The following is a 17,279-nucleotide window of genomic DNA, read 5'->3' as shown; positions in this document are numbered from 1 at the left end:
GTGAATGTATCTGCAGGAGAAATGTCTGTTGAGAGGAATGTGCCTCTTACATTTTGTTAGATGTTTAGAAGGCAATCTGGCAATGAATGAGGCCTGTTTACCTTCTCCCCAGAAGGTGAGTGCCTTGTTCCTCATCCACTTCCAAGGGTGCCTTGTTACCCTTTCCCAGCCTGATAGGGCAAAGTGGCATCTTACATTTCTTTAACTAACATGAAACTGAATGTCTTTTTTTTTTTTTAAGATTTATTTACTTATTTGCAAGTCAGAGTTACACAGAGAGGGAAGGAGAGGCAAAGAGAGAGAGAGAGAGAGGTTTTCCATCCACTGGTTCACTCCTCAATTGGCTGCAATGACTGTAGCTGGGCTGATCCGGAACCAGGAACCAGGAGCTTCTTCTGGGTCTCCCACGCAGGTGCAGGGGCCCAAGGACTTGGGCCATCTTCTACTGCTTTCCCAGGCCATAGCAGAGGGCTGGATCAGAAGTGGAGCAGCTGGGTCTCAAACCAGTGGCCACATGGTTATGCCAGTACTGCAGGTGGCAGCTTTACCCTCTACGCCACAGCTCTAGCCCCTGAATGTCTTTTCATTTAAGACATTAGTGTTTCTTTTTTCCATGCTTAGTTATGTCTTTTGCCCTTTTTTTTTCATTTGCCACTATTAATTGGTCACTTGTGATTTTATTTTGTAGCTATTTAAAATTTTATATAGTGACACCTTCTAGGTTTTCCTTCATGGCGCCTAGGGTTTCAATTTTGCTTGGAAAGATTATTCCTGCACTCAGATTGTTAAAACATTCTCCCGTGTCTTCTAATACTACAGCCACAATTTTATTTTTGAATGTTTAAACCACAGAGCCATTTGCATATGTGTTTAATTGTGATATTGGATTCTAGTTCAGCAGATATTTGCTTGTGGAGCTGGTGACTGAAATCCCCCAAAATGCAAAGGTTGCCAGGGCAGGTGGAGCATGGTACATGTGACAAGGCTGGGTGGATAGATGAATAGACAGACAGATAGATATAGATATTATTTGTTTGAAAGGCAGTTAAAGAGAGGGACGGGGGAGAGAGAGAGAATTTTCATCTGCTGGTTCATTCCCTAAATGACTGCAATGGCCAGGGCTGGGCCACGCCAAAACCAGGAGTCGAACTCCACTGGGGTGCCAAATGTGGGTGCAGGGATCCACTTCTGCTGTTTTCCCAGGCACATTAGCCAGGAGCTGGATTAGAAGTGGAACAAGTGAGACTGAAACTAGTTCCCAGATGGAATACCAGCATGACAAGTGGCAGCCTAACCCACTGTATCACAATGCTGGCCCCAGCCTGGGTAATTCTTGTCACACCTTCTGTTATTTTTTAGATTTTGTCATAGCTTCTTTTATGTGGAGGAAAAACTTTCTGCTTTATTGACAGTTTACCATTAATTTTGGAAAACATTGAGGGGCCGGCACTGTGGCGTGGCGGGTTAATGCCCTGGCCTGAAGCGCCGGCATCCCATATGGGCGCTGGTTCAAGACCCGGCTGCTCCACTTCCAATCCAGCTCTCTGCTATGACCTGGGAAAGCAGTAGAAGATGGCCCAAGTCCTTGGACCCCTGCACCCACGTGGGAGACCCGGAAGAAGCTCCTGGCTCCTGGCTTCAGATTGGTACAGCTTTGGCCGTTGTGGCCAATTGGGGAGTGAACCAGCGGATGGAAGACCTCTCTCTCTCTCTCTGCCTCTTTTCTCTTTGTGTAACTCTGACTTTCAAATAAATAAATAAATCTTTAAAAAAAATCGATATTCTTGATATTGCATTGGTAAAAAGGCTAATATTTGGCTGTTTTATTACTGTAGAGGAAGCCCTTAAGCTCCCTGTTTCTTAGTTACAATTGCTGCTTCACATCTCCAAGATAAGGTGTTTAGTGACTATCATTCCAGCAGGAAATAGAAAGGTAATGGTAGTAATCCGACTCAGGAAGGGATGGCATTCTGGAATGTGGAGAGAATTCATTTTTCATTTTTTAAATACCTAAAGCTGCTAACACTGCTCAGTTACATTGGTTTAGGGGGGATTATAATTTTTCCTTTTTATGTATTTGAAAGGCAGGGGAAGGGGGTAGAGAGAGAGAGAATCTTCCATCTGCTGTTTCACTTCTCAAATGGCCACAGTAGCCAGGACTGGACCAGGCCAAAGCCAGGAGTCAGGAACTCCATCCCAGCCTCCCACATGGGTATCAGGGACCCAAGCACTTGAAACATCTTTCACAGCTTTCCCAGGCACATTAGCAGGAAGCTGGATTGGAAGTGGAGCAGCTGGGACTTGAACCAGGACTCACGATGTGCTAGCTCTGGCTTAACCCTCTGGGCCCACAACTCTGGCTCCAAGTTAGATTGTTCTTGTCTGTGTAAGATTAGCAACAAAAATACAGATTCCCTGGGCAGTGGGGATGCTACTACTTGATTCTGCCAGTTTCTCAGAAACTTTTTGGGACTAGATGCAATGTTTTATTTTCCTGTTTGACAAAGAAAAGTATTTCTTTGTCCAAAGCAGCAGTTTCACTCATGTCTTGTTGCTACTGGGTCTCGTTACTTGTGGTCAGGGCTGCTTTGACCCCCCAGCCTTTCAGCTGTAATAAACAAAGACAATTTAATAATAATAAAAAAAGATTAAAAACCAGATAAAACTGAGTAGGGCTGGCTTATTTCTGTGATTACTTTTTGTGTCCTGTATCAGATATGTCCGTTTCGTTGTTAGCTTTCTCCAAAACTCATGCACATGTGGCAGAAAATTTCTCCTTTGATATTTCCTTTTTTAAAACACACACACACACACACACACACACACACAATACAGCCTTGTAGAGCTTGTGTGGCTTCAAGAAAGCTAGTATATAAAATTTAAGATTTAGCCCTGATTTTATTTTTTAACCTTCACTCATGAACTGTCTTGGAAAAGGTAGTAGAGATTATCTGGTGTTGCAGGTAAAGAAATTAGGGTGATAAGTGTTTCAAGCCAATAGACAAAAAAAAGTGGGGGGGGGGGGACCACAGTGCTACCCTTCAAACTCCCAGCCTAGGACGCTCACTAGAGTAAAACATTAAAATGTGGTTATTTCTTTGTGGTTTTCCTTAAAGGTCACACAGAGCCTTTTAGTAATGACCTGATGGTAACACCTTCTACCAGATATATTCCAGGTATGTTACTTAGGTGTTACCATGGAAGAAAGAGAGAACATCCCTCTCCCCTTTCCAGAAACAAAATCTTAGGGGACTGACACTCGTCATTTAAGACCTAATGACTCAGGGCTGTTGCTGTGGCGCAGAGAGTTAACGCCCTAGCCTGAAGCGCCGGCATCCCATATGGGCACCGGTTTGAGACCCAGCTGCTCCACTTCCAATCCAGCTCTTTGCTATGGCCTGGGAAAGCAGAGGAAGATGGCCCAAGTCCTTGGGCCCCTGCACCCATGTGGGAGATCCGGAAGAAGCTCCTGGCTCCTGGCTTCGGATCAGCACAGCTCCGGCCATTGTGGTCAATTAGGAAGTGAACCATCGGATGGAAGACCTCTCTCTCTCTCTCTCTCTCTCTCTCTCTCTCTCTCTCCCTCTCCTCTCTCTATGTAACTCTGACTTTCAAATAAATAAATACATCAAAAAAAAAAAAAAAAAGAAGACAAAAGACCTAATGACTCACTGAGCCAGGTTGCCCCATCAATAGAAAAGAAAGTCATTTGGGCGCTGGTCACTGGGAAGAAAACCCTGTGTACCTAGAGCATTTCTCAGTGAAAGAACGTGCACAGGAGCATAGACGGTTACACCTCTGCTTGCAGCGACAGCATCCCATATCGGTGCCGGTTCAAGTCCCAGCTGCTCCACTTCCCATCCAGCTCCCTGCTAATGCACCTGGGAAAAGCACTCTGCACCCACAGGGGAGACCCAGCTGAAACTCCTGACTCCTGGCTTCGGATCAGCCCAGCTCCAGCCATTGCAGCTATTTTGGGGAGTGAACTAGCAGATGGAAGATTCTCTTTCTGTATCTCTGCCTTTCAAATAAATTAAATTAAAAAAAAAAAAAAAGAGCTTGCACAGCAATCCAGGTCTATGTGTGTAAGTCCCTCTGTGGTAGTACTTACGTCAGGGTACTTTATCTGCAGAACCAGTGAAGTTGAAGGTCCGAGCAGGGCATGCAGAAGGGTGGTTCAGGTCTCCTCTGGGTAGTGTAATTAGTCTGTTAAAAAAAAAAAAAAAAAAGGGGGCAAGAACTGCCCTTGGGAGTTCCTCCCAGGGGAAACGAGGTAACTCATCCACCATTGGACCTTAACGTGACGTCTACAGAACTCAGCTGGAAGGCGATCGAAGACAGAACCTGCTGGACGACCTCGTAACTCGGGAGAGACTGCTCCTGGCATCCTTTAAGAATGAGGGCGCAGAGCCAGATCTGATCAGGTACGGTGTTTTCCTTTACAGGGACCGCTTGGCGGGTACTACAGCTGTTTCCCGAAGGCCTTAAGTTCCTTAGTGAAATACACCCCATTTATTTATAGCATGTGATGATAATTTTCTATTCCATTAGATATAGTTCAGAATTTGTAAGCCGAGTCTGTGTAGCCGAATCCCATCTCGAAGGGAGGGATGAAGTCAGAAAAATTCTCCTGCATTCTTTGGTTGAGTTTTTTGCTTTGTTTGCTATCCTGAAGTCATTATTTGGAAAAAAAAATGAGTATGTGTGTATTTTTTTTTAATTGGCGTATTGTAAAAATGTGTCCTGAGAAGACTGTAGCAGAGGTGGAGGAGCAAGGCAGCTGGATTCTTCTCCCTGGCCTTGGCCAGCGGGTGATTCGCCTGAGAGCCAGCAGCTGCTCTGAACTCGGCTCTGTTGGAGGACCCAGCTTTTCCAAGGCTGAAGGGGATAAACCATAAATTGTGACATCTTTAGAACTGGCCTCCCCTTATCCTCACTGTGGGAACCAGGACAGAAAGCAAGGAGCTCAGGGTGGAAGCCAGCCTCTCCCGGTCTCCTCCACCAGGGCTGCTGCGTTCACAGGGGAGGGGCGGCATCTTCCCTCCAAGTTCCTAGTTAGGGACAGTGTGGCTTCCCCAGGGCAGCCATGCTCCCGCTCAGCCACGCACCACCAGGCTCTGCTTCAGATAGTTAAATCAGAGTGGGGCTGGGAGAGCCTGGTGGGAGGGTCCCAGGTGGCTGAAGTTCAGCCACGATTGCAAACCACGCCCTAGCATGAGCCCACGAGGAGGCGGAAGCAGCTTTTTTTCCTCCGTGTTGGTTCCAGCAGTGGTCGGGGTTTTCAGAACGCAATTACTAAACCCAGGGGGCTAGACGCAGTGCCGTCGGAGAGTGGCTGTGCTCTCTTGGCAGTGCCCTGGGCAGAGTTTTTAGGTGCCGACGGGCACCTGTGGTGGTGGCCTGGTTACCGCCGTTCCCCATAGATGGGCGGCAGCCTTTGGTGTCCTGGCTCCGGGGATGAAGTAAGTGGCCGAGGACGGTGATCTGAGTTGGTGAAATGGAACAGGCAAGCAAAGGAATCGCGGGTGAATAGAAAGTCCCATCTTTACAGAAAGACCTTGCCATTGAAGGATTGAAGGAAGGGGTCTTTTTCAGTCTGTATGCTACTAAGGATTTAGTTAGGAGGGGCTTCACCGCGGAGGGGTGGTTGGGGCCAAGGAGAGAGGTGGTGGTCAGAAGCAGGGAAGCATTTAAATAGTTCTGGGCAGTGGGGGAGCTCACGGCTCAAGCCCTTCCTTAGGCGTGCTGAGAAGTGGCTGGGCACCAGGCTGTTTGTTCTTCCCTGTGTCATATCATGATGCTGGATGTGCCAGCCTAGGAGTTAGGTCTTCTTCGTGGCTTCGTTGTGTTTTGTCCCCTCTACTTTTTTTTTTTTTTTTTTTAAACTTTTTACAAGCTGCAGAGAGAACGGTCTTCCATCTATTGGTTGACTCCCTAAGTGCTTGCAACAGCTATGGCTGGGCCAGGCTGAAGCCAGGGGCCTGGAACTCCATTCAGGTCTCCCACACAAGTGGCAGGGGCCCAAATCCTTGAGCCATCCTCCCCTGCCTCCCAGTCTGCATTAGCAGAGTTGCCAGGACTCGAGCCAGGTGCTGCGATACGGGATATGGACGCTCCAAGCAGGGGCTTAACTGCTATTCCACAATGCCTGCCCCTTACTCGTCTCTTTTTTTTTTTTTTTTTTTAATCACCCCTGTTCTCTCTTGTGATACTTTCTATATGCAGGCACTTCAAAAATTCATGGAGGGGCTGGTGCTGTGGTGCTGTGGGTAAGGCTGTCACCTGCAGTGCCGGCATCCTATATGGGAGCTGGTTCGAGTCCCGGCTGCTCCACTTCTGATTCAGCTCCCTGCTGCAGCCTGGGAAAGCAGTAGGCCTGAGTGCTTGGGTCCCTGCCTCTGCATGGGAGACCTGGAAGAGGCTCCTGGCTTCAGATTGGCCCAGCTCCAGCTGTTGCAGCCATTTAGGAAGTGAACCAGCAGATGGAAGATCTTGATCTGCCTCTGCCTCTCTATAACTCTTTCAAATCTTTTAAAAAATTCATGGAAAATGGAATCAAAAGATCAGTTTATTCTGATGCAAAAAAATTTGAAGTCTGTGCTTTTTTTCCCCCCTAATGGCCATTTTCTGTGAGGTTTTTGCAGACCCCTTGTATGCATGGATCTCAAGAATTTTCTGAATATGTGTCCCATATTAACCAATCTTTTAATTCCTTTTTCCATGGACTTTCCGAAGTACCCTCGTGTCCCTGCTATTCCAAGCACCACCTGCAGCTGAGCAGGGCCGGCACACCCGAGAGCCTGTTCGACTCTGGGAATCAGCACCTGCGTTTTGAGGCGCTCCTTAGGTGGGGTGAATGCGCGTTACAATCTGAGAAGTAGTGCTTTGTAGCGTTGGTTCCTGTGGTACTTTGCATCAGAGTCCCCTACGAGGCTTACTGGGGGGAAAAGGAAAGAAAATACAAGTATCAGGGCCATACACTTGGAATATCTGATCTGTAGTCTGGAGTGAGGCCTGGGCTGCAGCCAGGCTGGGGCACACTCCCCGGGTGACTCTCGTCCACTGGCACTGGCTGTGACACTAACAGCCGACGCCTGTGTGTGTGTGTGTGCCGTGTGCTGGGCGTCACACTCAGCTCACCTGTGCGTTTGCTCAGGGGTTCTTGATAACAGCCCATCTTACATATGCAGCACCTGGTCGTCTGCCTGCCTGTGCTCCTGTCCCAGCTGTTCTGCCTCCTCGCTCCTGGTGCCCCACTTGCTGTCTTTTGTCTTCTTAGAAAACAGTCTCAGATTCTAGCTGTGGAACCAATGGCTGGCCGTGACTTGTCTTCTGGAGGTATTTTAGCTGAAGCCACCTCGAGCCCTAGGATTTGAACCAAAGTAATTGAATCAGCAGGAACATTGGGGGTGGGTGGGCTGGCGGATTAGCAGCATAGGTGGTTTTTGGGTGGCGGCCCCCTGAGGGCCTCTGAAGTCCTGACGCTAAGGCTGCCTCCTATTAGGCTGACGGACACGGTGGACCTAAAGCTGCTACTTCAGGTGAATGTGTAGGGTGCTGTGGGACAAAAAGAAAAGAAACTGATTTCAGGGTAAAGGGAGACCTGAGGATTGAAAAACTAAGGGGATGGCCATCCTTCACTGACCTGCTGTCAAGATGGATATGAGGGCAGCAAATAGGTGTATTGTATCGGATGCATCCAGGAATAGAAGTCTAGAACAATGCAGAGTGGCTCCCAGAAGAATTCTGTTCTAGGATGATGTGAGAGCGGTTTCCTAAGGAATGACGTGAAGAAGGGACAGACGGGCATGACGGCCAGGCATGGCCCATTCCATTCTTGGCCAGGAGCATGGCCGAGAGGAAGGAACCAGTGTGGCCTTTAGATTCTGGTCGCCATGAAGAAAGATCATTGCAGGTGCAAAGAGGAATGAGAACGGTGAAGTGGTAATTCTGCTCTCGTGACCTTCTGTTGGAGCATCCTTGTTGGGCTAGGGTTGCTTTAGACCCATTGTATGCAGCCTAACAGGAATGCCTCTTACATCTACCTGGCCCCCAGGTACAAGTCCTGTGGGCATTCCAGGGGAGTCTAACCACAGAAGTACATTGTAGATAAAACCGTTCTCCGATAGGATGTGGAAGTCCCTGGGAAATCTCCAGGGCTCTGTAAGGTTGCACTGACCCGGGTAGTCCTTGGGGGAGAGTCCGAAGCATGCACATGAGGGAAGGAGGGAGGGAGTGCTGAAGCTAGAGTACAAGGTTTGAGAGTTGAGGTTGAAGTCACTAGTCTTTGTCAAGAGAGTTGATTTTTGTCTTCTTCACCACCGGTCTCCATCTAGAGGTGCTCCCTGCACCCCCAGTTCCTCTTCCCTGGTAATTGGTGAGCCCTGCCTCTGAGTGTCAAATGACGGTGTAGACAGGGCCAGATCCAGTTCACCGTTCTGTGGGCTCCTCCTCGCGTCCTGAGTGCCAGCAGAAGTGCATTTCTTGGAGAAATTTCGTTTCCCTCTGTGCAAGTTGGTTTCTCTGGTACCTCCGATAACTCAAAGATTTCCTTAGTCCTCCCCACTTAGGTGTGGGTTCTGGTCTCCTCCAGCATTTTGGTTGGCTTCTGATTTTTTTTTTTTTTGTAAGATTTATTTATTGAGAGGCAGAGTTACAGAGGGAGAGACAAAGATCTTCATCCACTGGTTCACTCTCCAGATGGCCATCATGGCCAGAGCTGTGCCAATCCAGAGCCAGGAGCTTCTTGTGGGTCTCCCACACGGGTACAGGCGCCCAAGGACTTGGTCCATCTTCCACTGCTTTCCCAAGCTGTGGGCAGAGAGCTGGATTAGAAGAGGAGCATCCAGAACTCAAACTGGTGCCCCTCTGAGATGCTTGTGCCTCAGGTGGATGCTTGTCCCATTACACCTTGGCGCCAGCCCTGGCCTCTCTGATTCTTGATCCGGGGAGGTCACTTGGGTTGCTTTGTCACTTTGGGGTGGGAGCTGCAGAAAGACGTTGGCCAGCAAAGCTTGTGAGAACTTTACAGCGTCACAGAGCTGCACTCTCGGGCACATTTTTGTCATTGATGCCAGACTAAACCACAGTACACACAGAGAGCTGGGGTTCACCTGCTCATCAGTCACCTCCCAGCCCACGGCAGCTGACAGCAAGACCCCGCGATTGATCCTTGGAACCTGGCCATCCTCTCTCTTCCTCTGTTTTCTGGTGACTTTGTATAGCCTCCTTTCCTGGCTCCCTTCCCTATCCCTCACTCCCTGGAGTCCTGCTTCTGCCTCTCCTCCACCTCTTGCCAGTGCCTCATATGTGGCCTTATTAAGGCGAGGAGAGTATTGTCACACGTCAGTTCGGATTAGCGTTTCCTTTAAACAGACATGAGGGTGGCAGTACCATCATTGAATGTGTGGCAGTCATGTGATGGAATCTTAGTTTTTTTCACCTTACGGATTACTGGTCATTATTCTTAAGCAGTAAGCCTTGGTCTAAATAAGCAATGGTTGACTAATTTAGGGTATTTGGAAACTTGTTAAAGAAGTCTCTGTGCAACAGTGTCTCCGAGAAGAAGATAAGCCCCCCGACTTAGAAAGCAGTGACACAGCTCTGATTTAAAAACCCCACTGCCCTTTATATCGGAGAGCATTGCTGAGCCTCACAATTAGTTAAATCGTGGTCTGGAAAGGGGGGGGAGGGGAGAAATCGTTGCATACTCCACTGCTCTGTGACCATTTCGAAGATTATGTGATTAGCTCGGCGGTAGTGGGTGGCTAATTGGCTAAGCTTTAATCTTCACACCACCAACTATGTAGAGGATTACAGGGAATAGGAAGTTATTTAGAGTTGGAGATGGTAGTTAGCTATCAGGAGGGGTATGTTAACAAGCAGGCCAATTGCTAGAGTCGAAAGGAGATGATAATGAAATGTTCAAGTTTTCTTAGCGGGCTGATTTTTAATTTTAGACTCGAGGTTTTCAAAAAGTTCATGGAAAATGAGAAACTATGCATGGATTTCAAAAATTTTTTTTGCATCAAAATACTTAATTGTCTATGGACTTTTTTGAAATAAACTTTTTCCTTGAGCTACTGGGGAAGAAAAAAAAAACAGTAATTCCAATGTATGTTTCATATCCTTTATTTATTGGTAGTCAAGATAGGCAAAAGAAAATAAGTCTTAGAGTAACACCCACCCCTTGCATTTTAAACTCTTAAAACTTGTTTTATAAGGCAGATTATTTGTACCCAATAACGCTTAGATTTCCAAAAGAGTCACTTATCTATACTTCACATCGTTTAAGATTAATACACGACTAGTCTGCTTTTCTAGAAGTAGGAATTGCTAAGGAATAGCAGCAGCAGCCAGGTCATATGAGACAGTGAGTGAGCCCCAGATATTTATCCCTTTTACAGGTGCGCCGGAAATCCAAGCACAGTGACTTCCTAGGTTTTCTGACATATGGATGTGCTGGGGTCGGTGAAGCTTCGCTGTGCCCTCTGTTTTAGGTGAGCCCAAGCACAATTGAACCGAGGAGTTCAAGTACACTCAGATATTAAAAATCCTCTGGTAATTTTAATGAGAAAGCGGTAAGGAAGCAAAAATGTGGCACAGCAGAGCTGCTTTGACTAAGTAGGTGCCTGAGTGCCTACTGTGTACCATGCGTTGGTGTTGAATGCTATGGCAAAGACCTGAAATGGCAAGAAGCACCCACCTTTTGCACTTGGGCTGCTGTGTGTAACTGTGGTTGTGAAATAAAGAATCCTACAAATAAGCACAACAAATTCATATAGAAGGTATGTTGTGTGTTTAGACATTACCAATGGGAAATTGATTTTAGCTGGGGAGGCCATGCTGTTTAATACTTAATCATTTTCTTTTGTGAGTATATATATATATACACATTACATATAAAATAAATATATATTTATATATAATATATAAATATATATATACATTATATAAAAATATATAAAACTGTTAGTCTAGATTTTAAATACCTTGAAGACAAGGACCAAAGCCTAGCACAATGCTTAATTATTAGCTCAACAAATGAACAAGTTTATCTTTTTTTTCCTGTGTGTTACATCACAAGCAGGCATAGAATTGGGGACATAGGCAAATTTTAAATTTGAGAGAGAAGCACACTTGAGAGGGTGGCGGGGAAGGAGAGTGCCCCACCCCCAGTCCACTGGTTAACCCTCGAGATGCCTACAGCAGCTGGGAGGCTGGAGCCGAGAACTGGGAACTCGTCCAGGTCTCCCATGTGGGTGGCAGGAACCCGACTGCTTGAGCCATCACTGCTGCCTCCCAGGGTGTGCATTCGCAGGAAGCTGGAGCCAGACACTCTGATATAGGATGCAGGTGTCTTAACTGCCAGGCCAAACACTGGTTCCAGTGAGCAAATTCGTAGCTCAGCAGATTTTGTTGATTGGAAGGCTGACAAGTCAGGATGTGTTAGATGGTGTTCTGGTGAGAAAACAAGGCTGGGGAGATTGGGCATTTCACACTTTTTTTTTTTTCATCTAGGGTCTGGCAGTTGTTTGGGACAGCTTCCTTTGAATGGTGACTTAGTCAGGCTGTTCCCATTTTAGGGATGACCCAAGGCTCCCACGTTTGCTCTGACCAGAGAAGTGAGAGGGTGTGGAGAACTCGCACCCTTCTTATGCACTTAGACCTGCAGGCCTCATCTTGTGGCTGCACAGTCCCATGCAGAAGAGGCTGGAACAGGACTGGGAGGAGCAGACGGCTTTGACTCTGCCTCCCTGACCACTTGGGGTGGCTTGATGGAAAGATCGAGAACTTGGCACCTGGTCTTGCTGCTGTCCTAGCACAGATTGGAACCAGGAGTTTAGCAGGCACGTGAGGTGGGCTGTGAGAGGCAGGCAACTGTGGTAGGATTTGTTCACCGTTTGCAATGCCCATGTTGGAAGAGTCCGGGCATGCAGAAGAAACATAAGCAAAATCCCAAGACAGCGAAGCTAGTGCAGATGGGTACATAGTGTGTCATGAAGGCTGGGAGGGGAGGCTTTGTCTGCAGGGGTTGGAGGAGCAGGACACAGTACAAGGGACTTCAGAAAGTTCACAGAGTGATCGAATTAAAGGGTGAGTTTATTTGGGTGCAAAACAAAACAAAACAAAAACTCTCTAGAAATCCGTGCATAGTGTTTCTACAGCACCATTCCCACAGCCTCGACCTGGCGCTCCAGTGTGGGGTGCCGGTGTTGCCAGTGGTGGCCTAACCCACTGTACCGCAACGCCAGCCCCTCCACATGCTGCTTGAAGACCCCTCAGAAAGCGTCTGAAACACGACGGTGCTGGGTTTCCGCCACCCGAGCCGACGTGTGCTAAGTGGGTGCCTGTGGTTCGCTGCCCTCGGCCCCCTACACCAGACGGTCCTCCTCCAGACGGGTTCGGTAGGGAGGACTGTCCCCTGTAGCCAGTTCCAAGTTAGGGAAGTGAGAGGGTAGGCTCGTACAGCGGCTCCCTGACGCCGTCGAGGATCCAGGACCTTGCCGTCTCTTCCTTTTTGGCCTTCCTCAGCGTGCTGACTTTGTCTTCAGACTGAGGCCCTGTGACTGCAGGAGAGCTAGCCGCTGCAGCTCCCAACCACGCTCCAAACGTGGCGGGGAGGAAGGAGAGTGGGCTTGGCATTAAAGATAGGTTCGGATAACTGGTAGCTTTTTGCATCTCCTTCCGGGGTTCTCTTAAGACCAGCAGTGTGGCCGGCACTGCGGCTCACTAGGCTAATCCTCTGCCTTGTGGCGCCGGCACGCCGGTTCTAGTCCCGGTCGGGGCGCCGGATTCTGTCCCGGTTGCCCCTCTTCCAGGCCAGCTCTCTGCTGTGGCCCGGGAGTGCAGTGGAGGATGGCCCAAGTGCTTGGGCCCTGCACCCCATGGGAGACCAGGAGAAGCACCTGGCTCCTGCTATCGGGTCAGCGCCATGCGCTGGCTGCAGCGCGCCAGCCGCGGTGGCCATTGGAGGGTGAACCGACGGCAAAGGAAGACCTTTCTCTCTCTCTCTCTCTCTCCACTCTGCCTGTCAAAAAAAAAAACCAAACAAACAAACAAACAACAAAAAACAAAAAACAAAAAACAAACAAAACAAAACAAAAAAAAACCAGCAGTGGTGGGGGACGTGCAGTCCACAGGCTGCGTAAGGCCAGCAAAATCATTCGGCCTGGCCCTGCCAAGGCAACCGCAGCGGGAGGTTGAGAGTTGATAAATGTAAACGGCAAGCTAACTTTTAAGTTGATACTTCTGTATATGGCCTGCAAGTGATGTTAGAAATATTCAGTGGCCCTTGGCAGAGAGGGGGTTCCGCACCCCTGTGCAGTGAGGGCTCTGTTCTCTCGTCTTCCTCTACATCTTATACAAAGGGCGGCACGTTCTACACACTCTTCCACCGTTCTGTCACCTGATCAGATACGCTGGGAGTTTTCTCCATCAAGGCGTGAGGTTTTGGGGTACAAGGGTCTGCCTTGTCCAGTGGGTTATTTCACCACCTGCCATGCCAGTGTCCTATATGAGAGCCAGTTCTAGTCCTGGCTGTTCCATTCCCTATCCAGCTTGCTGCTAATGCACCCAGGAAATCAGTAGAAGATGGTCCAAGTGCTTGGGCTCCCTGCACCCATGTGAGAGACCCAGCTGGAGTTCTAGGTTCTTGGTTTTGGCCTGGCCAAGCCTTGACCTCTGGAGCCATTTGGGGAATGAATCAACAAATGGAAGATTATTCTTTCTTATCTCTCAGTCTTTAAAAAAGACAAAACAAAACAAAAACCTGAGGTTTTGTCATGAGTTTTTGTAGCCGTATACTATTTTATGTGCATGTACCATAATTTAACTAAAATCCTATTAATATATTTATTGTTTGTGGCATTTCTCTATTACAAAAATATAATAACCTTAAATGTAAGGAATGTTTGCATGTGTGAAATACACCTGTAGGTCAGTTCTCTGGGGATAGAGGGTTGGGCAGGGCCGGGGGTGCAGACACTTGTAACTGGTAGCATTGGGCAAGTTGCCTCTAGGAGGTTATAACCGGTTTAGACTTGTGCTAGCAATTTGTGTGAGTGCCTTTTTCCATGTAGTACTCCCCAAAGAGTTTACACTTTTGCAATCTACTGTAATCTATAAAAATTACTCTAATACAGAAACAGCTCAGTCAAGTTTTATGTAATTACAGTGAACTATGGTTATGAAGAAATTCTCTTGTTTGTTTCCTGAAGCTCTTGTGGTTCTGTTTAAGATCTGATCCATTTGCAGTGGCACCGGTGAGGACTGAGAGTCCCTCCTCGTTCCCATCCTATCTTTGTGACTGATGATACATCATAGTGAAGAGCCTGTCTTTTCAGCTTCACGTTTAGGGTACTGTCTTTCATCGTGTAACTGCTTCTACAGACAAGTCATGTCGTGCATTTGATGTTAATTCTTAGTTCCATGCTGAGAAGTCCTAGTGTCTGACCTTGCCTCCCCATTCTGCAGAAATGCATTAGGTTAACTTGGCATGTGGACTGAGAGTGTGACAAGAAGAGGCGGTATTAGAGGTGGAGACTGACCTGGGCCATGTGGCAGAGAGATTGCCTTGGCACGGTCTGTTGTCCCAGACTCACTAGAAGTCTGACAGCAGCCTTGCCGAGTGTATGGTGACCACGTTTTACTGTTCTAACTGGAAGTCTGGTAGCAGCCTTGTCATGTGTACAGTGACCGTGTTTTCTCGGCGGGGGGGTGGAGGGGGGACCAGCCACCTCGGGTGACCAGGCATTTGTGTCACTCTTCTTGGTGGAAGAGGCGGCATGGTTGGTAGTGTTAGCCTAGAACAGTGACACTTTGGGAGTGTTCCAGTGGTTTATGGGAAACTAACAGAATAGTTAATTTTTAAGAATTTCCCAAAGTATGAATTTATTTTTAAAGTAGCATATTATACAATAAGATAAAATCATGCAAAAGTTGTCGATGAAAACTGAAGCTCTCTCCCGCTCTAACGTGTAGTGTCCCTTTTTCCTCCCAAAGCAGCCAGCTGCAGCAGGCTCGCTTTTTTTTTTACATATATCCTTCCAGAGTTTCTATACATGCACACATCTCTAGTCTCTTTCTTAATTTTTATATGAATTATGGTGTAATAAGCATTCTTTATTGTGTGTGTGTTCTGCTTAGCAGAATATCTTAAACTATGAAGTAGAAGGTTGGAAGTAGCACTGTTAAGTATCTTGAAACTGTCTCAGAACCTGGCAAATAGCTATCTGAAACTTCTAGTTTATGTACTCATGAGACTACTACCCCTTGATGGAGCTCTGTAGATTTATTTTGTTTACTTGAAAGACAGAATACGAATGAATTTTCCATCCATTGGTTCACTACCCAAATGGCTACAATAGCCAGGTCTGGGCTAGGCCAGAACGAGGATCCTGGCACTCCATCTGGCTCTCCCTCGTGGGTGCAGGGGCCCAAGCACTTGGGCCATCATCTGTTGCCTTTCCAAGGGCATTAGCATAGACGTGGATCATAGATGAGGGAGCAGTTGGGACTCAAACCGGCACTCCAGTATGGGATGCCTGTGCGGCAAGTGGCAACTCCTCATACTGGACCACAATGCCAGCCCCTTCAGAATGTTTTAAAAGCTGGACAGCTGGGGTGGGTGTTGTGGAGCAGTGGGTGGACCTGCTCCTTGGGACACCTGCATCCCGTATCGGAATTCCTGATTCAAGTCCTGACTACTGTGCTTTGGGCTTCTTGGTCATGTGCCTGGGAGGCAGCAGAAGACGGCCCTAGTACACGGGTTCCTGCTACCCATGTGGGAGACCCATGTGGAGTTCCTGGTCCAGCCCCAGCTGTTGCAGGCATCTGGGGAGTGAACTAGCAGATGGAGGATCTCTTTGTCTCTTCCTCTGTCTTTCAAATAAATAAATTGAAAAGGGGGGCAGGGTATGGGGGCTTAACGCTGTGGCCCAGCGGGTAAAGCTGCTGTCTGCGGTGTTGTCATCCCATGTGGGAGCCAGTTCAAGTCCCAGCTGCTCCACTTTGGAGCCAGATCCCTGCTAATGAGCCTGGGAAAGCAGCGAATAATGGCCTAAGTGCTTGGGCCCTTGCACCACATGGGAGGCCCTGAGAAGTTCCTGACATCGAATTGGCCCAACTCTGGCCACTGGGGACATTTTGGGGAGTGAACCAGTGGATGGAAGCTTGTTCTCTCTCTCTTTCAAATAAATATTAAAAAAAAAAAAAAACCTAAGACATAAAAATACCAAGTGAAAAAAAATGTAAAAATGCTACTTATAAATAGTATTTTAGAAACGTGAAATCTGTAAAGTAAGTCAAAAGTCCCTGAAAACTATGAAACATTATTCAGGAAAATCAAAATCTGAGCAAGAATAGACTTTGGAAGACTCAATTGATTTATAGATTTAGAGAAAACTCATCTACAGCCCCAGCCAGCTCTGTGTTTCTGTCTTGTGACTTGGGAAGCCGACTACAGTTATAGCCCACATAGCAATGCAGAGAGACAAGAAGGGCCAAGGCGATTTTGAAGAACAAAAAGGCTGGAGGACTCGCATTACCAGTTATTACGACTTGCTATAACATAAAGCCGCAGGGTGGTGTTGGCAAAGAGAACGAGAGAGAGTTCCGAGCCAGTCCCACACACACATTGTCCCCTGATTTATGACAAAGGTGACACGGAGGCGCAGTGGGGAAGAGAAAATCTTTTTTCAGTAAATGGTATTAGGCCAGCTGGATATCCGTGCGGAAAAAATGAATCCCCGCCCCTGCTATCACCCCACATAAAATGAATTCCCAAAGAGCGTAGATCTAAACGTGTGAGATCAAGTGAGAGCATCTTTATGACCTCGGGATAGGCAGAGATTTCCTAAACTGGCCGCAAAGAGCACTAAACATGAAAGGGACATGGGATAATTTGGACTTCATTAAAATAAGCAGTTGTGCTTCTTGAGAGATACCATAAAGAGTGGAAGACGAGCCACAGGATGGAAATCTACCTAGCAGGGCAGATGTCCAACAGGAAATCTATCCAGGAAATGTGAAGAAACCCTGTAAATCAAAACGGCAGACAACTGGTTAGAGGAAGACAAAACAGGCGAAGACTTGAACTTGGACTTCTCAGAAGATACCGAGGCTGATGGGCCTGTGAACAGGTGTTGAACTTGACTGCTCCCTAGGAAACGACAGACGAAAACCGTGATGCCCTGCCTACGAGAGGGGCTGAGATTGAAATGACAGACGTGTCAGCCGTTGCTAGGAGGTGCAGCGACTGGAATTCTCATATCCTACCG

General features: G+C 47.5%; 1 protein-coding gene across 1 annotated transcript in view; it reads left to right on the top strand.

The window, feature by feature from the left end:
• Positions 1–17,279, top strand: part of STX8 (syntaxin 8) — a 303,428-nt gene that overhangs the window by 29,552 nt on the left and 256,597 nt on the right. The window contains exon 4 of the mRNA XM_070061378.1: positions 4,314–4,424. Within this exon, the coding sequence (XP_069917479.1) occupies positions 4,314–4,424 (111 nt within the window). The remainder of the gene's footprint in view (positions 1–4,313; positions 4,425–17,279) is intronic.

The sequence above is a fragment of the Oryctolagus cuniculus genome, chromosome 17 (genome assembly GCF_964237555.1).
Source record: "Oryctolagus cuniculus chromosome 17, mOryCun1.1, whole genome shotgun sequence".
NCBI lineage: Eukaryota > Metazoa > Chordata > Mammalia > Lagomorpha > Leporidae > Oryctolagus > Oryctolagus cuniculus.
Note: the sequence above shows the minus strand (reverse complement) of the source record. Positions and strands in the feature narration are given on the sequence as shown.